Raw genomic sequence first — 23,087 nt, forward strand, 5'->3', positions numbered from 1 at the left:
AAACTTACATTTGACTCAGGTAAAGATCAGTTAATTCAAAACTGTGGCATAATAAATATATTAAAACCGCAAACTGGACTAAAGTTCTAACGACCCACAGTTATCGAACTACCCACATATATAGAGGTTGGGCTGGTTTAAAATGTTATTGACGTGAATATCGTCCAATCAGCGAGCTGGACCCGCAGGAACCGGATACAGTTAATTTGGCTGAGCCGTGGCTGTGAGTTGTGTTGATTTCTAGAGAGGAGGAAAAGAAGACTTGACGGTTGGATTAACCTTAACTGCATTTTCAGTGTTATTGTGACTGTTTCACACGTACATTCAAAACTCAAAGGTAAACAGTTCATACGCCGCTGCGGAATGTTTCTCAAACGAGTGTCCTGCGATATGAGCGATGTCAAAAAAGACATGCGAATAGGAAGAAACCCCCCGTAAAGTTAGCCTCTGAGTGTTTAGCTGCTGCGCTAGCTAACCGCAGTGCTAACGTAAACAAACTACTTACTACTTACACGTGTTCATCAGTACTGCGGTAATAAATGATTTGTAATTCAGCGTCTCCTTTGTTGCTTGAAGTTAGATCATGTTAGTAGCGTATTTAACTGCCAGACAGCTGCTGAGTCATTAGCTAGCTAAGTTAACCGGCTAGCTAACTATTGTTGCATCCAAAGGGAAGCTGTCACCCACAGACTAGCTGAAGTTCACCTTCTGTCTGGTTCAGTCGTTGTCTAAATAAAAGCTCACGACTGTTTTATCAGAACATATGTCGCCGTACGGTATTGGTTGGGGAGTGTATAAGCCAGGGTTAAAGGTGTAGAAACTACAGCAAAGTAACGAGTCGGCGTGTTATTTAGTTTCGTTTGGACACAATCCCTCTACCATTCAATACACTTTGAGTTCATCTTGCTTTCGTTTTCTCTTTTAGAAGCTTGTGGCAACCGTGGAATCGGTCCATGGGAAGGATCTAACAATGTTCAGCTTTGAGGGAGATTTCAAGACAAGACCCAAGGTTTCACTTGGAGGAGCAAGTAAAAAGGCAAGTATCACTTTGGAGGATGGAGAGGAATGACGGTCCAGCGACAATATGTCTGCTGTTCCGGAGAATCATACCATACCAAGTTATCATACTCTACAAAGCCATGACGCAAGTCATTGTTTCAATAATTTTAATATTATTGTTCAGGAAGAGAAAGCATCTCTGCTGTACCGCACTCAGGAGGGAAGAAGGAAAAGAGAGGTGAATAAGTTTGTGCATTTCTTTATTGACAGGCTTTTGTTATTTTGGCCTTTATTAGCGTTGACATCGTTTTTTGTTTTTTAGGATGAAAGAAGACGTCTGAAGAATGCCATTATCATTCAGTCCTACATACGTGGTTACCAGGACTTGAAACTACAGGTGAGTCCGGGTCTATGTTGTCAAACTCAGAGGCAGTGTCCACAGCAGTGTGTGTAATTGATCTTTAAGGAAAGCATGTTGATAATAGATTGTGTCATTATGACTGGTTTTACCCACTGAGCCATTATAAATACATACTCTGGACTATTAGTCCAACCATAAATGTTGAATGTCTGTCTTGTAATATATGGCCTTGAAAACCTTTCTTCTAGTATTCCATCCAGAGGGCGAGGTTTGACCAGTGTGTCAGCCAAACACAGGCAGTAGGAGCTCAGCAAGTCTTGGATGGTCCCACTCTCTGTCTTTTATCAAGGCAACTCATATTTTTCTACAGACAGACTGTGGATGCACAGAGATTGGTGAGACTGCTCAGTCTCTTTGGTACTGTTGAATTACAAGTCTATTGTCTTGTCTTAATATCCTGTTGCTTTTTGTGTTTGTATTGTTTTTTATGTTTGTAAAGACATGGTTGTGCCAGAATCTGGTGAAACACAACAGTCACTTTGTGAAGCTGCTGGGCGGTCCACAGAAAGAGACCTGTATGTTTCAGATCAAGAGGATTTTAGGCTTTTGCTGCAGGTAGAGTCCTGCAGATAATTATTTCATATTTTTGCCAGTAGTTGCACAACAAGCTGGCAGTAAATTAAAAGGTATTTTCACTAACACCACTTGTGCATTTTCTCTCCTAGAATCCTGCAGAACTGCAAGGATGACAGTATAAATGTGACAGTTCCCATGCGGATGCTAGAAATCTTTTCATCAGAGAGAACCTATCTTCTTGTTATTCCAGATGCCAATTATGTAGCTTCGTTACTCGAGCAGATTTTGCACTATATGGTACAGAAAGGTATGTTCACAGTCGCTGGCCTATCATGTATTATAATGTTTATTACTGGCTTTTGTTGTTATCATACATAAAGAATTGTTTACATTGTTCACACATGTTTTGCTTTGAAAAATCAGCATTGTTTCACTTTGAATGCCATTTTCATTGTGTTTTTGTCCAGGATACTACAAGTCGCTGTATATTCTTGTGAATCACAGACTCCCTTCCAGTCTGGAGTACAGCGATGCTCCTTCTATCCCTCTGGCAAGCACACTGTTGGAACACATCCTCAAACCTCTGCACTTTACCTATTCCTCCTGCACAACAGGCGCAAGGTACAGCAGGAGAGTAAAACTGCTACAGTGTTTGATTAATTTGACCTAAAATGTGTTGTTATTTCATTTTGACACACCTACATTATTGACAAAAAAATCTACCCACCATAGGTCTATAAGTGTTTAGTCATGGCATCATTTCTATTTATTATATCTTTAGACCTCCCAGGTTGCTGTTCTGCAAATACAGAATATAAACTCTTGATTGTAGCAAATGAAAGATTGAATGCTTTAAATCATTCCTGCTCTAGTGAGACAAACTATAGAGGTTTTTGTCCTTTCTATTCAGTGGTAAGCTAGTAATTTCTTCAGAGACAACATTCATTGTCACTGAAGCATTGCAAGCAAGCAAGAATTGTCTCTTCATTTACAACAAGTCATAAAGGTTTCCATAGACTTGCTTACCCGAATCCTGAATATCAGGCTGTTTGCCTTCAGTTTGGGGCGCTCCTAATAACAAACAGCAAGACGACTTCTTTTCTTTTTTGAAGAAAAGCAAGGCGGGAGCGAGAGAAACTTGTGTACACACAGACTCTAACAGCTAATTATGTGTCTTGACTCGCCAGATGTGCGTAACTTAGCTACATGGAGAAACTCTGTTTGCATAGACAATATTGTTGCTCTCACAAAAAAAGAGGCATGATGTTAGTTCACCCCTTCCTCACTGCTTCAAACTAGATAATACTATAAACACATTCCACATTGTACAATAACGTTTCAGTTCTTTTATATCAGTATTTTAATCTGGGCTATTCACTTTTCTGATCTTTGCTTACCTGTCTTCTTTTAGGCAGTTTGTGTTTGCAGCCTTTACTGAGGAGTTCATCTCTGCACCATTTACTGAGCAGATATTTCACTTTTTTATCCCGGCACTGTCGGACCCCCATCTTGCATTCCCATTTGAGGCCTTTCTGAGCTCCCTTCAGGCCACCGTCGGCTCCTCCTCAGCAGCACAAAGTCAAGCACCATGGCTGTTTTACTTTGTCCTCTCTGCTGGGGAGAACTGCTTAAGTGAGTGACCACATACAGTTGTAAATTGATTGTGTTTTAATATAGGTGCAATTTCCAACAAAGGTTTTCTCTCAGCTACCCATCATTACCCAGCAAGTGTAAAAATCTATTCAAAGAGTTTGCAAAATTAATAAAGATTTGTGATGTGTGTTTGCAGGCTCGCTGTCAGAGAAGGGTCTTTTGCTGTACCTGCGGGCTCTGCAGTCATTGCTCCCACTGCTGCCTGTATCAGAGAGCAGCAGCAGGCCCGAAGCCAGCAGCGACTCAGAGGACGAGGATGAGGCTGGCATCCGTCCACCACCCATGCAGGTTTGATACAAATCCACAGACACACAGAGTGATGTTCACTCCTGATGAGATTTCTTGTGACTGCGCCTACACCATAAAACCATATCACCTTTGACATCATTAGCATTTGTACTTAGCATGAAACGTTTATCTATAAACCACCACTCTTTGTCCAGTTTTTAACTCGCATTCTTTTTGTCTTGTCGATCAGGATGACAGCCGGATCTCTGTGCAGCTGATCACAGAGGAGTGTGTTCACAAACTGGACACCAAGCAGCAGACAAATGCCCTCCTGAACCTGGTTTGGAGGGATTCAGCCAGCGAGGAAGTTTTCACTATGATGGCGTCCATCTGTCACACACTGATGGTGCAGCATCACCTGATGGTGCCAAAAGTCAGGTACAAATACACATGATGCAAAACACGATGGGACTTATTTATGGAGAAATTAAAATGCAACATTAACATTTTAGTCATTTAGTCATTTTGAGTTTGACACATTCATGAAAAATGTTTTTTCAACTTTCAGATGTCATATTGCAGTAAATTAAATGATAACATGAAAATACATTTTAAAGGCTTTTTAATTTTTATTTGATATCATAAAACTTACAGAACTTGTTGTGTGAGGCCTTGCATTTAAAAAGCTTGTTTACACACCTATCTGATTGAGAGGAATACTGTGTCTTTATGTGTTTCTGCACTGTAAGCAGTCATGTAAATAACGGTGAAGTGCAGCGGGCAGGCAGTTATCAGTGGTCCAGACCCACTAGCATTTACAACCGGCAGAGGAAGCAGGGATGTCAGGAAAGCTGTCACTACTGGATGAGGGCAATTACCCCTTTTCAGGTTGATTACATTAGGGCCAGGATGTCAGAGAGGGTGTAGGGGGTGAGGGGTGCATTGACTTACAGGAGGTGATGCCGATTGGGCTTCATGGATGATCACCTTGCTCTGGTTAATTATTAGTTAAACTAGTTTCTGCCAGTTCATTGCATGCATTAGTTGTGATTTTATAAAGAGTCTGACAATGTTTGCAGCTGTATTATACTGGGGATCTGTTTTTTAATACTGGTCCTAATGCTCCCCGAATCATATATGAAAAAAGAAATGAAAAAAAAAAACATTCTACCTCAATAACTGGATACTGTTTATATTACAGTATTTTTGCTTAGCTGCTTACAAACAGTTAACCTAAATTTAGAACCGTTTTAGTGTACAACTCCCCACTCCCCTTAATTTTTACAGCTTCCTCCTTCCCTACACTTTTACCATAAATCCTGCCCTTCGCCTTCCATCATTATTGGATATCTGTACAAAATAATTAGCTCACTGAGAAAGATTAATCACTGCAGAAGTGGACGGGATAGCTTTACAAGAGGCTAAGGGGAGCAAATTGCATCCCTGTCCTTGATTTACTGCTTCTACAGCAAAAACAGAGCGGCTGGCCAGTGGTCCAGCCAGGCCGGCACACTGCCTTTTTAATAAATATGTAAATTGTCCTTTTAAACGACATTCTTCCTTTTTTCAAAGGACAAGGTAAAGGTGAGTTGAATCTAATTGATTTTCTCATTGTTTTTAGTTCATTTTGTGTGGATGCTGTAAGTTCTCTTTATTTGTTAGGGTTGGATATTTAGATTGGTTCCACTTAGTGTAGCACTCTGTTGCTAACAGTTTGCTCAGATGAAAGCGAGCACAGATAAGCTCTTGGTGTGATTTTTGTATTGGCGTGACATAATAGTGTTTATCATGTTAACACAAGCAAAGCTGATCTGGATTTAGGTAAGAACTCATTCTTTATGGAATCAAATCATATGAGTTGTATTTTTTCGATGTAATGAAATGTGATTCATCCAACAGTTTTTTTTATTCTCCTGCATACACACAACCTTTTTGATCTGTTGACTTTGTTTATTAGTAGTTCATTTCTTGATTGAAATGGGGGCTTGGGTTCTCTCAGACCGTAAATCAGCACGTCAGCTGGCGTTTAGTGCTTTGTTTCCTATTTCAATCAAACACCCACATCACTTGTTATAAGCCCTCCTCTGTGCTTCTCTCCTGAGCCCTGTAGTACTGACAGATGGTGTGTGTGTGCCCAGCACAAACCATTTTTCAAGTCTTATGGGGGGTTGTCTGACATTCTGCTCCTTTAGTTTATTTCCATTTAGGGAGTTTGGAATGGGGTTTAGTTCACTGAATGTTTGAACGGGAATTTGAGCGCTGACATTGAGGTGACACTATTTTGTAGTATTCCTATTTTTGTCTCTTAGCTCTTTCTCTTTTCTGACCTTTACTGCCTCAGTGAATACACGGTGCATTCCTATTAAAGGCTAGCAGCCTTTGGTGCCATCACTCTTCAGTCAAGGGCCTATTATATGCAGGGGCGACTTTATTCAGCCTTTTAGCTTATTTACCACATTATTGTCACCTGTACTTACTCCCTGTGTGAAAAGTTGTGCCGTTCAGGAGGAAACACAAACACACATACACTCAAACAAAGAACAGCTTTACACCTTGGTGCCACAGTCCGTTAAATGTAGTGTGACTATAGGGAGGTATGTGGGCCCTCCTTAGTGTTATCATGTAATTTGCTGTGAGTGTGGAAGCATGCTGGTGCTGCAGGGTCACAGCAAGGACCAGGGCTCCCCTCCTCCCTCATCCACCATTGTCCTGCTCGCCTTGCCATTAAGTTAAATGGAGCTCCAGCAGGAAGCCAGAGGGCTGTTTATGACCTGAGCTGGGCACCCTTGCTAGCAACTAGTTTACTAATGGAAGGTGCCTCGCCTAAATAAAGCTTAATGGCTCATTTAATCTCTTTTCGGCCCTCACAAGCTATTAAAGGAGAGAGAAAGGCCAAGAAAATTCTATGAGCAAAATGTTGGTTAACAGCATCATTTATTTTTTCTTCCTTTCGCCTGTGTCCTCTGTTTAACAGGGCAAAGTTAACAATCTTGACTTAGCAGACGGATTGGCGGAAAGTAATTTTACTGTTCTTCACACTGATTGTGTCATCTGATTGAAATAGCTCTCTAACTCAAATAAAAAAATCTATCTCTGTGTTCGCTCTCTTGCAGACTTCTGTACAGTTTAGCTTTCAATGCACGTTTCCTGAGGCATCTCTGGCACCTGGTGACTTCCATGACAACTAAAATGATCACTGGGTAAGTTGAAGGAAATGAGTTTCTTATCTGCATCAGCTTTCATGTTAATACTTTATCTCCTTCACATAATACATCATGGCCTTTCAGCCTCTCTCCTTTTTTGTCTTCCTCAGCTCCATGGTGCCACTGCTACAGTTGATCTCCCGAGGTTCTCCCATGTCGTTCGAGGACTCGATCCGCATCATTCCTCTTTTCTATCTCTTCAGCTCTCTCTTCAGTCACTCACTTATCTCTGTGCACGACAGTGAGTTTTTTGGACATGGTAATGAAATTGAAGGTAGGAGACCAATATTTTTATTAGCCTTTTTTGCAGTTAAATTAAAGCCAAATTTTATGTTCATGGTATGTATATGGTATGCATATGTACTACGGTATGTTCATCATCTACTTTTTATTTAGCCATGTTTGAGAATTTGTTGCAAACATCCAGAGGAACACACGTCTGACTGTGCCAGACTGATTCAAAGAATCTATCATTTCCTATTACTGTGTGATATTCTAGCCAAAATAATGTCTTGTGTTATGTCTTTTCAGCTCTCTTACATTGTTTTGTGGCCATTTAAATATGAAAATCAATGTCTGTTAAAGATAATAAACACATTCTCCTTCCCATCAGGTCAGACACAGTCCTCAATGATGCCTTTTACGCTGTCAGAGCTGGTGACTTTGTCTCGCTGTCTGAGAGATGCATGTCTGGGAATCATTAAGCTGGCCTACCCTGAGACCAAGACGGAGCACAGAGAGGAGTACATGGCGGCCTTTCGAAGTGTAGGTGTCAAGACAAACACTGAGGTTCAGCAGCGAATCCAGGCTGAGCAGAAGCGTTGGGTACAGCTCTTTAAGGTAAGATGATGCTTGTGTTGTTTTCTGTGATCACAGCCAAAAGTTATCAAATTAGTCTGAAATATGTAACATCTATTATCTGTAATTAAAGACTTGGCTATTTTCATTGTACACACCACATCATGCACAGCTCCATGGTATGTGTGTTCATACCTAATATTTATAGGTATATAGGTATAAATCACAACAGGCCTAATTGCTGTAAAGCCACTCTATATATTAACGAAGGTTGGGACGATTCTCACTTGTGTCAGTGGAAATTAAGATTGTATGCATGACCAGGCACAGGCAAGGTGGCACACTGCCATGAATGTCATTTATTGGAATATTTACACAGAGGAAATGAGGCAGAAAACAGCATTAACCTAATTCTCATCGACCTTTTCTCTCATTTCACATCTCTTTCGTTTCGTCTTCTCCTACCCATTCATTCTCTACAAGGAAACACAAATTATTTGTGCTTCTTCTTGGCTGTTAGTCTTTACCAGAAGCATTTAAAAGTGGCTCCTCCTATTTCGTAAAAGGTAGCAAAACACGAAACACATCAGGCATGTTCATAAAAGATCTGCTCAAAGGATTCTTGTGAGCTGAAACGATCCATTAAAGAAGTGGGAAGCAAGGAAAATGCATTTTCCAAATTGAATGGTGGGATTTACAGTCGGTTTAACGTTGCTGACCCCTAACACGCTAATGTTTGGTTCGTGTCATCAGTCGTCCCTCCCTATCTTTTATCACCTCCATTGTCGAGCTATCTATTTAACTGAAAGAAGTTAATTGAATGAAAATGATCAACTAAGCTTGTATTAATATTGCTAATGGAAGTTTCTTCTTGGCCATGTTTGGAGAACGATGTCACGTTGGAGTTTGGGAAAGGCCCATTAAGGCTTGCACTTAACCCGATGGGCTAATTAAGGAATGCTTATTCATTCCCAGAGTCAGGGTGAGGCCTGCTCCAAACCCATCGCCACACGCCTTTTACAGCATTTTGCACTTGCCATTATTGCAGACTCTGGTTGCTTCCCTGTGATTGATTGTCACTCTATGAAAATTATGTGCTTTAGAAAAGAACATTTCGATTGAAATGATCTAACTTGGGTTTTATATGGAAATGGACTGGCTGTAACAGTCATGCCAGACGTCCCTGCTCCTTTAATAAATTATTACGCATTGACACATATGAGGTTATATGGTGTCTGATGACCGACAAGCCAAAGCAACAGCAGCCTTAAGAAATGACAGGAATCTAAAATCTAAAATATTGCTACTCAAATGTATTCTTTACTAATATCCTGAAATGTCTTTCTACATGTAACATCAAAGAGAAATATCAAGTTTAATCACAAGCCTTCTCACAGGCGACCGGGAGCCTTGCAGCTACGTAAACCACTGCGTGACTTTTGCATTCTCTGTCCGATGGCTGATGTCAGCAGACCTCGCCAGTAATTAACAGGGCCAGACATTGAACGATAGCGCAGGTCGTTTTTCTTTTATACTCCCCATAAATGGCACACTAATGGCTGAATTCTCAAATTGCTTTTTTTCCTCAAAGTGAAGGCACCCCATCAAGTCAATCGAGTCAATTTTTTTTCTAGTCTTGAATTAAGTATATTATTTTAGTTTTGCTTTTGCATTGCAGTGAAGTGTGTCTGCAAACAGTTGATGGGTAATATAATATGATTTGTGTCTGTGTGTGTGTGGTCTACTACCCAGGTCATCACTAACTTGGTGAAGATGGTGAAAGCACGAGACATTAGACGTCCCTTCTGTCCAACAGGTCACTGGCTTTCTGAGGAGGTCAACATCAGAGCAGATAAGGTATGTCTGTTGAGTCTAGTTTTGGCTGGAATATTTTCTTTTATTCTCCTGTTATGAGAAAAATGCGTCTGAATTGAACACCTAAAACGGGTCGACCTTTTGCCCACAATAGGTCACTCAGCTGTACGTCCCCTCCGCAAGACATGTGTGGAGAACAAGAAGGATGGGGCGCATAGGACCGCTTCAGTCAACACTTGATGGTAGGGTGCTATGATATTATAACTCACAACATTAGATAGGAGAACCTAAACATGCAATCACAATACTATAATTTATGTACACTAGAGAGCTGCTCCATTGGCAAAGGCTGAAAATTTAGAATCGTATAATGCTCGTGTCAGCTTGATACATTGCCCAGGAAATCATCCTAATTGGTGTCCAAAGTCACCTTCTCTCTGTTTACCTTCCATATTCTATAGAGCTGTGCGTTGATATTATGTTCCATAAGATGAGCTTAGAGGCATAAGTTAGGGTCCAGTGAGTTTTGACCTGCCCACGAGGAAACAACTAGAAAATGTTGCTGATAAGGATATCCCCTGTAGTGATTGTTTGCTTTATAGCTTGTAAAAATCTTCATCAATCTGTAAAGTTTTCCATCAAAACATGCATTGGAATAGTGGAAAACCCTGGAAAAATCATTAACCCTGTTCATTTCAACAAAGATACAGTGCACATCTTCTCTTCATTCACTCAATTAGGCACTAAGAAAAACAACCACACTGACGCAAGCAGGGCTTCATCTGGCTCACTTTAAACCTTTCCCAGTTTCTGTGAAGTATGGTGTGAAAACAAGCTGATAACAATGTGTGTATGATCTACCTAATGCCACTCAGAGGCTGTATGGGATAAATTCAATTAGTGTGAAAGTACCTGATGAACTCAACCACATCTGGTCTATGTGTTGTCTAGCCTTTTCTCATTTCCTTAAATGGACAGGCCTGTGGCTGATGAATGAGCAACGTATTGACCACTCCAAGGCCATATTTCTCCGCAAAGATGGAAACCTGATGGGAAAATACAGATCAGATTGACTAATTGAGCAGAATAATTGAGCTGCAGTGGACACAAAGTGAGGAGGATAAATAGCAGTTTAGCTGTTGTGGCAGTTTTTTGTGGGGTAAACCGTCTAAACCCAGAGTTTAATACAAAACAAACATCAGCGTAATGGATAACTCCTGGTAGGTGGATGGACAGGTCACATTTGGGTTAATTAAAATAGCATAATTAAAAAGCTGTAGGACGGAAATGCCGTTATTGACTGGCTCACGAGCAGAGGACTGGATCTTAACTAAAGCACTAGTACTGAGAAAAATGGTAATGATGCTGCTAAAGGAGTGTAACAGCTGCTGGAGTATTTCTCCAGCTGAAACCCTTGTCACTAAGTGGTTAAAATGACTACAAATGGCACATAATTTTTATGAAAAGCAGTTTTCCTTTTTCATTTATGTCTTCTTGATCCACTGGAGATTGATTCACTTTTTCTTGACTGTGATTTGTAAGTCACTTCAAGTTCATTGTCAAAAACACCATTGAGCTCAATACTGCATTGACTTGATGTAGTGGTATTGACCACATATTGGCTAATGGATATGAGCAATAGGCACCTAAATACACAATTAGTCATTTTAAAAATTCTATTCTAATTGAATAAGAATAACCTAAAATTATTTAAGCATTACTGTAGCTACAAAATATTTGGGATGTTTTTAAATCAGTATAGGATAGAAAGGAAATGTTAAATGTTAAATTGTTAAAAGAATCTATGGGACAGTCTGCTGAGGAGAGTTAGGTTGTTTGACTGTAGTGAGCCGTGTGAACTGACTGGAGCACGTTCTAACCCGTATGTTATGTGTCCTTTTGCAGTGGGCACAGAGCCTCCACAGCTGTCAGTGTCTGAGGAGCGACATCTGGCCATCCTCACAGAGCTCCCGTTTGTGGTTCCATTCGAGGAGCGAGTCAAGGTAGGCAGCGTTCTGTGCTCATGCTTGATGTGTGTGACATTGTAAAGCAGACTGGTGCGGTAATCCTGTGATTGTCAAGTACCTCTGTCACACTGAACATCATATATTGCTTTGAAATTAGGGCTATAATATTTTATTAGCAAATACCTACCTTTTTTATATTGCGTAGAAATAATATTTATTTTAGTAGAAGGGCTAATACTAAATGATAAAAAATTACATATAACAATAGCTAGACTTATGTAACATTGATTCAATATCGTTAAATTTTTTTCAACTTAAGCAGCCAAGAAGATGATCAAAGACAGAGAATGAATGAAACACACTCAAATCTAAAGTCACAGTTACAAAATTTGCAAGAAAAAGAATTTATCACTGACCCTGCTTTACCGTTTTGTAGATCTTCCAGAGGTTAATTTATGCTGACAAACGGGACGTTCAGGGTGATGGGCCATTCCCAGATGGCATCAATGTCACTATCCGACGCAACTATATCTATGAAGATGCTTATGACAAACTCTCCCCGGAAAACGGTAGGGTTTGCACCGCTACAGTGAGAAGAATGTTTGTTTGTTATCTGTGGTACATCAGAGGTCAGCCCTCTTTTTCTCATGTTGTCACAAAAACCTCCTAGTTCCTGCTTTGATTTTCAAGTTCACAGGGGAAAAGCAAGATGTAGTAATTGTTGCCACTGCTCTCTGAGATCTTAGTATTGAAAACCAAGGTGTGCTAGTATTGCAGATGAAGCACTCTCTCCATGTGAAGACTATTGAATTTTGGTAAAGTAAAATTGTGGTTCAGATTATTCTAATGGATCACATAAAAGTAGAATCAATTATTTTAAGTCACCTCTTAGTGTTTGAATTTGAAAGGGCACTTTAGTGGGACCAGCCTGATTAAAAAGAGTAGTAGTAGACCTGGTCTGAAGACATCTATATCATTTATATGTCTATAACTTATAGCTGACTTGATTTATTACTCTACATTAATTATTCTGAAAGATGACCTCCTTTATAAAATTTGATTTGAATATTCTGCAGGTCAAGTATTGCAAAATACTGTTGTGGGTAAAACAAGTTTTATTGGTCATTATAAAAATCAACAAATAATAATAAAACTAGGAAATTAGAAAGTCTAAATCAGTTTCTATTAAAATCATATATATCTAAAGTAATTTAAAAACATAGTATTTTTTGACTGGCCTGCCTAAATTCTCCTCCATTTTCTGTGTCCTTGCATTTAGAACCAGACCTGAAGAAAAGAATTCGAGTCCATCTGCTGAACGCTCACGGTCTGGATGAGGCGGGCATAGATGGAGGCGGCATCTTTCGGGAGTTTCTTAATGAGCTCCTCAAGTCGGGCTTCAATCCCAACCAGGGTTTCTTTAAAACAACCAACGAGGGCCTGCTCTATCCCAGCCCCGCTGCAGAAATGCTGGTCGGGGATTCATTCACCAGACACTACTACTTCCTGGGCAGGATCCTGGGAAAGGTGAGGTCTTTTAAGGAAATGAAGATTATTGTTACATATCCATGTTTGTGTAAAAAACCCATAATACCTGACACAGCAAGAAAGAGAAAACAGGAGATTTGTAAGAGCTTGTCCCACACAGCCTTGATCTCATGACCAATATATCAATTCAGATCCATCACAGTCAGTCAAGGCTGCCCTTGGATTTTATGCAAATGTAGAGCATTTTTGTTGTTTGCTTCAGAAACCTATGACGTTCCATGAATTACTATCAGTGGCTTCTTACAAAGATCACTCTATACATAATCTTTTGATGCCATTGTTTTTCTGTCTCTTCCTTCCTTCCTTCTTTCTCTGATGCTGGTATTTATTAGAGCCTAATGTTTCTAAATCATCCCTAATGCATGTCATAGTGACTGTTTATCAGGATGCCTTCCTTGCGATGTGGGGGTTGCTATCATCTCAACCTGGAGAAGAATTACCTCATGACAAGCGGCCGCCTCTCAATTAAGGCTTCCATTAGTCGATGATTCCTACCTCTTGTTTGTGTAGTGATTGCATTTGGCTAGCACTAAATCAACAGTCCCACGCAGACAGGGCATAAATAAGCCTTCAAAGCATTTGGTAATAGCATTTTGATCTCTTTTACAGTCAGGAGCGTCCAGGTCTATTCTCTCCAGCTCAGCCCTACATGGTCGGGTCCACTTACCAGAGCATCACAACTCCTCCTCCTCTTTTTCTTTCTCTTCCTTTCTGTATTCTGTGCAAGTGAGGAATGATCAATCAGCAGCTACAGTCTCTTCACCCCCACTTCTTCGATATTGTGCTCTCCACAGCTAATGGTTCAGGCAATTAAGCCGGTGGAAATTAATTTGAATTTGACTTTCAATTAACCCTACCTTATATTCCTCTTTCTCCATAAAAATGGACGTTTGAGTGGCCATTTGAGAGGCGTATTGATATTTGTTTAGTGCTGTTATTGCCCGGGTAAAAGGCAACTGTTTATATGGATTGGGATTGCATCACCACTGCTGCAACGTGCACAGTGCACACTGCGGCTCAAAGGACACGGGAAATTAATATTGTTAATTAATGTCCGAAGCGTGCCATTGTTGTGGAGGTGATGTATTACAGGCAGGAGTGGCTTGTCTAGGGTACTCACTGAAATGGGATTGAGCATCAGAATAGAGGCCAGTCATCATCCTTCTTCCTCACTTGTCCACCCAGCTGACAAGCTGAAAGATTTAAGCCGCAAATGGTGAGACATGAAAACAGGGTTACGTCTCAACAATTTAAGGACAAAAAAGTTCATTCAGTCTTCTGGGAATGTTCGGTCAAAATCGCATTTTTCATTATGTTATATGACGTGTGCAAGATGCTCTTTGTTCCTCATTCGTTTCTCATTAGTTAAAAACCTCCAACCTCATCAGCACTTTCCTCCCCAGTCAGTAAACCGTAAGAAAGGAGGAAAGTGCTAACTGTTCTAAAGACTTTGTCTCCCTGATCTCCAGTGACTAATAGCTCCCTTTAGCGGTGTGTGAGCTTGGCACCCCTGATTGATAGAGATGCGTTTGAAAGGCATTATAATTTTATTGATTCTTAATGTTGTAAATTAAGAAATTTATTTGGCAGCTAACAGAATGCACCTGCAATGTTGTTGGCATTTATTCCACCTGATGGTGCTGCGATCTGCTTTAATTGCGTTGCCACTGCACTCACTTATATTAAAAGGCTCAGGCCATAATAATTAATCCTATCCAGCCCAAGTCATTTTGGCATAATTTCTGGCAATAAACACTCATAAATAAAGTAAGTGGCATTGAAAAAATAAGACTACAGGTTTTTTCCATATACTTATTGCTGCCTTTTCCCGGCACAAGTGTTATTGATAGGTTTCAAGGGGCCGTGTGGCGCATATGGTCTGCAATGAGCACAGGCCACCAGAGAAATACTAAGTGGATTATTTTGCATAAAAAATAGACAATGTTTGAAGTTGTGCAATTTACCTGTGTTTAGAAAATAGCCGTGATTTATGCGTGCATGTGTGTTTAAGATGCATGCATTATGGAAATTCTCTGGATTTATAATCCATTTAGCTGATGCGGTCAGGGTTTTTAGCGCTATCATTTATTAAGACCTGTATATTTTAATGCCTCCAATGGGCTCTTTTTCGGACTATTCCAGTACATTAGCTTTTGGTTTTATGAGTCACCTGCTCAGTTGTAGTTCTTAATGGCATTTAAGGTCAAGGTGAGAATTGGCATTTATAAAGTTTGAGGCGGGTGGAGGAGAAGCCTGTGTGTTTTAGATGGATTGTGTGCCATGTTGAGCTCTCAGTCATGATGATGGGACCAGATTTACTGCTGTATCTTTTAACTTGATTTTGAAGGAGGACTAGTAGGACTAGTAGGCAAATGTGTGTCCTAATCAGATTTTTGAATATGTTCTTAGGTATAGTGATGCAGGCCACAATCCATTTAGTTATGTGTTATCGAATCAACATGTTTTATTCAGTGGCAACTAAGCAATAAACAATAACTTAATTTTCTCATTCATTCATGGTTATACTGAGTGAAACAGTCCGTATTCATTGTCCTGCAGTTGTCCTCCAGCTGACATTCAGTTTTTCTCACAGGCGCTGTATGAAAACATGCTGGTGGAGTTGCCATTTGCCAGTTTCTTCCTGTCAAAACTTCTGGGAACCAGTGCAGATGTGGACATCCACCACCTGGCCTCACTGGACCCAGAGATGTACCGCAACCTTCTCTTTCTCAAGAGTTACGAGGGTGACGTGGAGGAGCTGGGCCTAAACTTCACAGTTGTCAACAACGATCTGGGAGAAGCTCAGGTGATCATGGTTGGGGGGGACATGGTTGGAGCTGGATAAATGATTCACATGTGCTTTTTTTCCCCCAGTAGTTCTCATTCAGCCACAATTCCTTCCTCCTGTTTGGTTCCTCTTTGTGCCGTTAATAATTCATTTCCCCCATCATGTACCGCTTTTCAGCACTGAGCGAGATAAAGCACGTCGCCACAGCTACCTTAAGCTCTGCTGCAATGCAACAAACACAGAAGCTCTGTTGACCGTTCCACCCGCCTTTCCTCCAGAAATCATCTCAGAACACGCCTGAAAGAATCAGCTAGCTGCTCTTAAGCACGTCCCCTCCAAAGCTCATGGCTTTGTAGACGACCCGCCACAGTTGCACCGCATCACCTGGACCCAGACCTGCACTCTAGCCAGAGCCCCTGTTTGCTTAGGGCCTTAACGCGTCTTATTAGCTCTTCTCAAACAACACCTGAAACGGTTGAGTTACAATGTAGCCCTCCTGGTCACAAATAGGGCATCGCAAACACGATAGGGAAAACAATTTGCGAAAGATTAGGCACACACCCGGGAGCAGACTGCCCTGCAGTTGCCCCTGTGAGATAGCCAAAGTAAGCAAGATAACGACAGTAATTCTCGTACTTAGTTCATAATCACAATCCACCATAAGGCTGGAAAAAGTTATTACGTCTCAGTGCAGATTCACGCAGTATGCAGCTTTGTGGGGTTGGATGTAATATTAGGAATCACTTCCTTTGGATGAATAAAACAATCTAATTGTGTGTGACAGCACTGAATGCCTTTGTAAAGCTTATCGACCGGTTTCAGATGAAACTGCGTCAGAGAGGAACTGATTCATGTCTTTTGCCAATTTTGTCAGTTTGCTTTCTTTGTTGTTAAGCAAATATTGTGTTAAGTAACATGTTATCATTGTTAGTCATTGCTGTTACAGACTTCCTGTTCAAGGAAACTTATGTTCATCTTTACTTTTGAACTCTTTGCCAGATACCTCCTCCTTTAAAAAAACACTTCCCTGTGTCGAAAATCACAAATGCCGAATAGAGTAAAACTACATTGGAAAACGATGAACATTCCGTTTTTTTCTGCTGGTATGATGTCATCATACACCAATCTTTATGAACAGAGATGAGCACATCTTATAAAGTGCTAACTGCTCTAAAGCTAATGAAAAGAGAACCTGGGGCCAAATTGTATTGGACCACATGTTCATTAGATGTGCTATATTTAGACTCACTCTCTCTCTCTCTCTCTATTTCTCTTTGTCACACTTATACACTCATAAACATACACACAGCTTCACCTTTAATCAGATGGTGGGGAAACATTTTGTCATTGTGTGATTGAATTAAATGTACCTGGCAGATTTAAAGCACTCCCATTGTTTGCTGGTCAGCTGGCACTGAGGCAGACTCAGTAATATGCATGATAAAATATGCAACATCGCTGCCTGACGGTAATATAACCCACCAGCAGATGCGGGAATACATTTAAACAGATTTGCCCTGTGCCTTTTTGACTCAGGTGGTTGAGCTCAAGCCAGGGGGCAAAGACATTCCTGTGACCACGGCAAACCGAATAGCCTACATCCATTTGGTGGCGGACTACAGACTCAACAAGCAGATCAGGCCTCACTGTTTGGCCTTTAGACAGGGTCTGGCTAATGTAGTCAACCTGGAGTGGCTGCGCATGTTTGACCAGCAGGAGATCCAGGTACTGTAGAGCCCACACAACAGAAAACCGCACTTAAATATGGAATATTGCAGTCACTCACCTTAACATGATTTTTTTTTCTTTGAGTAGGTGCTAATATCTGGGGCACACGTGCCAATTTGTCTTGATGACCTAAAGAAGTTCACCAATTACTCGGGTAGGAACAGATTCAATTCAAATTTGCTGACAAATATGTTACATATGTGATTAACTTATGTGAGTTTTCCTGCCATCTTCCTGTTCAGGCGGCTACTCGGCCACGCACCCTGTCATTCAGATCTTTTGGGAGGTGGTCGAAAGTTTCACTGATGAGGAAAAGCGCAAATTGTTGAAGTTCGTCACCAGCTGCTCCAGACCTCCACTGCTGGGCTTTAAGGTGAGGGTTCACCAAACGGGAACTTCCTCTTTGCTCCATCTTTGTCTTCTCTCAGTACAATGCAGACTGCTTTAGTACCTAAATCCATTATCCAACGGTTTTCAAGACCCAGCTGAACGGAGTGCTTCCTCTTCACGCTCTTGTATTGAAAATATTTAGACTGATAAGGACCCTCAATATGATCATTTTACAATTAGGTGATAAGGCTGCATTCGTCTGGTGAAGTCTTATGTCCACATCCACTGTTGTTGCATGGTTCGTGACTTTACCCAAGAATTGTGAGTTGGGGGGGCTTCGTTGGAGACTCTGTCTGGACAAATATTACTATTCAGAAATCGGTAGCAGGTTGAACTCTTGAACTTTTGCTTTCTTTGTTACTAGAAGAAAAGTGCATTTCCCTTAAAACGCCACTGACAGGAAAATACCCACATTGTTTAAGTAGTGACTCCTCATTGGAAGCCATTTCACTTTGTAGCTGACTTGATATGTGGGATTTTTAAGTAGTCGAACACGCAGGGAAATGTTGTTCTGGTCCATTAAGGAGTTTTTACGTATCTAACTTTGTCTAACCAGAAGCTGTAATCGTCATATGATAGGTTTTAGTACACTGTCAGTAGTTAGGAAAATCAAATGGGCTTATTCCTAAAATCAGTGATACTTTCTTTTTAGACTTTTAAACGAGACTTTTCTTCCCTCTTCATTTAATCTATTTGACTTTGGCCAGTGTGTGGAGGTTCCCCCTTTCTCCTCCTGCCTCTCTAGGTGGTAATTCGTAGGGGGAGCAGCCCCTGACCCAGCCCTCAGCCTGAGCCAGCTAAGCTTTAATTAGCTGTCCAGAAATGGCCCAGGATTCATTAGAGAAGAAATAGCTCTGTCAGGAGGAGCCATTTAAAAAAGATGATGGAAGCTCTCTTTTTTTCTAAAATGATAGCCACCCTAATGACAATTTCTCAATAAGCAACGATAGTTTAATACGGTAATTGTCAGAAAAATGGGGTCATTAAAGCTAAGCCCCCGAAGAGCCATTTAAGCGGGCGAGTATGGCCGCGGCACCATTATGTGCTAACTTTAAATAGCAGGATGAAATCGGGTCGGAGGAGCTTGTTCTTCAGCCGAGCTTGTGATGGAAACGGCCAGTGTCACAGTCCACAGATGAGGTGGCCTCATCACAGGGAAGCTTGATTTAAAAAAATGCCAGATAGACAACATGAAATGACCATTTCTTCCGTGTCTCATCCAAGGGTCAAACTGTGGGCCAGTTTCTCGCTCAGTACCTTTCAAGCACTAAGCTGATTTCCCAAATTTATACTGCGCTGTATTACCTTATCGCTTAATGTCTGTCTTTTAACATTGTAGAATGTGACATTTATTGCCTAATCGGGATTGCTTTGGACGTTGTGATCATCACTGACACAAGTTGATTCACATCTCATTTTTCCTCCTGTCTTTAAGCACCTCATGATGACCAAATGTAATCTGCAGCTGCAGCAATTTATTACGTGCTTATTCACCATGTCCATTTGCACACAGGAGCTGTACCCGGCCTTCTGCATCCACAACGGCGGCGCAGACCTGGAACGTCTGCCCACCGCCAGTACGTGCATGAACCTGCTCAAGCTCCCGGAGTTCTGCGACCAGCACTTAATGAGGAACAAGCTGCTGTACGCCATCGAGTCCTCTGCCGGGTTTGAGCTAAGCTGAGAAGGACAAAGGCTTCTCTGTCCCTGCAACCACTGACTCCGACATCATAGAAATGTCTTAGGAGGAAACATTTGAGACAGAGAACCAAACACATGAGGATGATGCACTGAACTACTTCATTTTCTGTGTGGTTGTGAATGTGTGCATGCGCCAAGCCAATGAGCGAGGTGGAGGTCGTAAAAGGAAGAGAAATTAAATGGTGCAAGAATCTAGCAGGGTGAGAAGCCTTTTAACTTGTTGCTTTTAAGTAATTTAAATGTTTATTCGTGTGTCAGAACACTTCAGAAGATTGGTGATACAGAAACCATCACACCCTTTAATAAAAACACAAAATAGGCAGAAGCATCTGCTCTCGTGTAATCGAACATGAATGGACAGTGGGTTTTCACCAAAGATTTACTGGATGTGGCATCATATTAAATGCAATATAACAGCAAAGGGACAGACTGTGGTGTGTGATAAGGGCTGTAGTGGTGGGGAAGCCTTTGTGTATAGTGATTATGTATTTTCCTATAGAGATCACACAGTTTTTGTGATAGTTTTATTTACAGTAATTCCTGTCTGCCCAGTGAGCAGACGGTGATGGTTCACATACCATCTGACGTGTGCTCGTGGCTCGTGCTCTGCTGGACTAAACTGGGGGAGAGCATTACAATTATGGTTTTGTGAATATGTATGTACATGTTTACAACCAATCTTGTATTATTCATGTATTCAGTATTTGTACAGTATTGTTTCGCTTTTGTGTGGTGAATGTCACATTTCACTGAGTTTGAACCATCTCTTCCCAGAACAGTGCCCAAATGTTTGCTTTTAAGGAGCAACTACTGCGATAAGGCTCACAAACCCTCATGAATGATGACAAAAAACAAAATGGAAATGAATGAAAAACACTTTTCTTTTGCACGTTCCTTCCATAAGTCTCCCTTCTTGTTGCTTGTAATTTACAGTAATGGCCAAGACATAAAACAGTGCTTTGTGGGAAAATCTCTTCCTGAGTTTTATGGCCTCTGACATATAATTAAAGAAACATCCAGTTAAGAAACACTGAGCAGAACTATTCTGGCCTTGAGATGCATTATCGGCCTGAGCACAAATTAAGATGTGTGTGCGTTTGTCATAAATCTACCTGCCCTCTGATGCAGAACAGCCCAGGAGGAGATCCATCCTTCTTTGGACTGAGTCCATCTCTCTATCTTCTCCTCCTTTCTGCAACGGCCAACTTGCTGCCCCTTCTTCACATCCCAGAGCCCCAACACAGCACATCCACTGGGCCAGGGAACTCAAAGTGGTAATTGGGTCTTAAAAACCGGTCTTGTCATTGAAATGAGGGATTCATCTCAATTACTATGAGATTTATTTAAGACTATTACCTTGTGATTGATTATAACTGACAAAGTTAATGCAGAGTGTTATGAATCATCCTTGCTGTGTAATATACTTTACTTTGCTCAGAGGCCTTTTGATGGCTAATTGATGCTTTTACCCTTGTTTATCTTTCTGCACAGCAAGGAAACATGAAACAGGATTAAAGCTCACTCCACTAGCTACAGTCTCAATAAGCACATAAGCTGTTCAAACCTTGTGAGCCCAGTGTTATTGCAGATGTAATAAGTAGAGCAGAAAGGGTAACAGATAATAACTGTTATACCTGCTAGTGTTGGAACCACAATAAAAAACAAATTGCCTTTGGCTTGGTTTATTTTTACTTGTCACCAAGTGCCACCTGCTGGCCAATATGTGGTAATGCACAGAAAACTTTTTAACCTTTTTCAGAAAAATCATTGGACAGCTAGTGTACGATTTGTTTTTTGTTTTTTGTGACAACTAACTTTAAAATTATGTTAAAAAAACTCCTCTTGCTGCTGTGCCTAAGGAAATATTTCAGAAGGTTATAGTTTGGACATTTTACCTTCCTAGCTGCAGCTGTAAATAGGCGATACGTCCTGGCGTCCATGAAAATGGGCTTAAAAGCTTAAACAAATAGCATATTGAAAGTTCATCAGCATCACATTATGGGAGAGTTAAGCATGATAATGTAGCCTTATAAGAGTACGGCGAGCCTGTCTTAACATGAATTCAGGGATAGGCCAACCTAAAAAAAGCGTATCAGGTTACTGACAAGAGAGACTCATTTTGTTGCCTTTCCTTTGTAGCTTACTTTCAACTGTAAGAATAAACGAAAGGCAAAAAGCCTGTGTGAACATATTTAGTGACAGCTATTGACTGTGTGATCTATAATGTCCTGTGTGTGATGTCTATTGCTGTGATTCCTCCTGCTCAATGAGATTAATTAGATACTGACCGCACATAATGTCTATTATAATTAATAGCTATCTGTCATTTTCATTGGGTCTTCCATAGCTGCCAGAAGCTCCTGCCAGCGGTAACTGCAAAAACGACCTTCATTTTCCATTTGAAATCAATGCAAGACTGCAATTTCAGGCTCAGTTCGATTCAAAACTGCAATAACCCTCACCTGTTCATTCCCTTTCCTTGGGTTAGGATGAGTTCAGCCCATATCTTTGGCCTCTTACCTAATTTTCCTGCGCCACAGCCTAAAAGTATGGAAGCCTGGAAATGCAATGAAAAACAGGCAAATCTAGTAATTACAGTTTTGTATGACTTCTAGTTTTCAGTTTGGTTTACAGGACATTTTAAACTAATAAAGATTTTACCTCATTTGAATCTTCTTCATATTACACAGCGCAGACTGTGATATGTTTAGTGTGTATTGTTGTATTACTCTTACTTACGTACTTTTGTATAATGCATGTTGGACAGATATTAGTGACCTCATGTAAAAGAGCTTCTCCACTACCTACTCAACCAGATTTTTGTGTAGCAATGTTTATAATTAGTTTGCGTTAGAATAATAGTATGGAATTAGATCTCGCTATATTGTAAATCCTATTCGTTTACTTTCTTATCTACACCTGATTTGCGTGAGAACTATTTTGTAGTTCAGGCTCCGGCACTACACAACAGATGGCGCAGCAAGCCGCTTTCGCAGACAGAAGCTCCGTTTGTTGGTTTCATTTCTCGAGGTGCGGAACGGATGTGTCGGCCTCACTTTACCCTAGGTGCACGGTGATGTGTGCGAACAGCTGTGAGCTGTTGGTTCTGCTGATTGTCATCGTGGAAGTGTGAGCGGCTCGGTGAACCCACGCCGCTGTCCACGCTCAAAGACGTGATGCGTTCACATGTCTTTCGTAAGTACCCTGTTCAGGGAAGCCCTAAATGCTACTAGACGAGCATTATCCCACAGATGCTACTGATTAGTTGCCCACTTCAAATCAACCGTAGTGTGAATGATTTTCTGTTAAAAAGTTTGACAAATTGATCAACA

General features: G+C 40.8%; 1 protein-coding gene across 2 annotated transcripts; it reads left to right on the plus strand.

The window, feature by feature from the left end:
- The first annotated feature begins 179 nt into the window (after positions 1–179).
- On the plus strand, positions 180–21,430 carry ube3c (ubiquitin protein ligase E3C). Of its 2 annotated transcripts, none has more exons than XM_055508268.1 (24): positions 180–337; positions 926–1,040; positions 1,188–1,237; positions 1,322–1,396; positions 1,609–1,755; positions 1,860–1,975; positions 2,086–2,243; positions 2,404–2,557; positions 3,348–3,568; positions 3,726–3,877; positions 4,068–4,255; positions 6,931–7,017; positions 7,131–7,294; positions 7,634–7,860; positions 9,571–9,675; positions 9,788–9,875; positions 11,539–11,636; positions 12,037–12,169; positions 12,880–13,127; positions 15,742–15,954; positions 17,473–17,661; positions 17,752–17,818; positions 17,907–18,037; positions 19,568–21,430. In XM_055508268.1, the coding sequence occupies exons 2-24, from the start codon at positions 971–973 to the stop codon at positions 19,736–19,738; spliced, it is 3,252 nt and encodes a 1,083-aa protein (XP_055364243.1). In that variant the 5' UTR covers positions 180–337; positions 926–970; the 3' UTR covers positions 19,739–21,430. The 2 variants fall into 2 exon arrangements, with proteins under 2 accessions (XP_055364243.1, XP_055364244.1); XM_055508269.1 differs by lacking the exon at positions 180–337 and adding an exon at positions 806–830.
- The last annotated feature ends 1,657 nt before the right edge of the window (positions 21,431–23,087 follow it).

Source organism: Betta splendens, chromosome 4 (genome assembly GCF_900634795.4).
Source record: "Betta splendens chromosome 4, fBetSpl5.4, whole genome shotgun sequence".
NCBI classification, from domain to species: domain Eukaryota; kingdom Metazoa; phylum Chordata; class Actinopteri; order Anabantiformes; family Osphronemidae; genus Betta; species Betta splendens.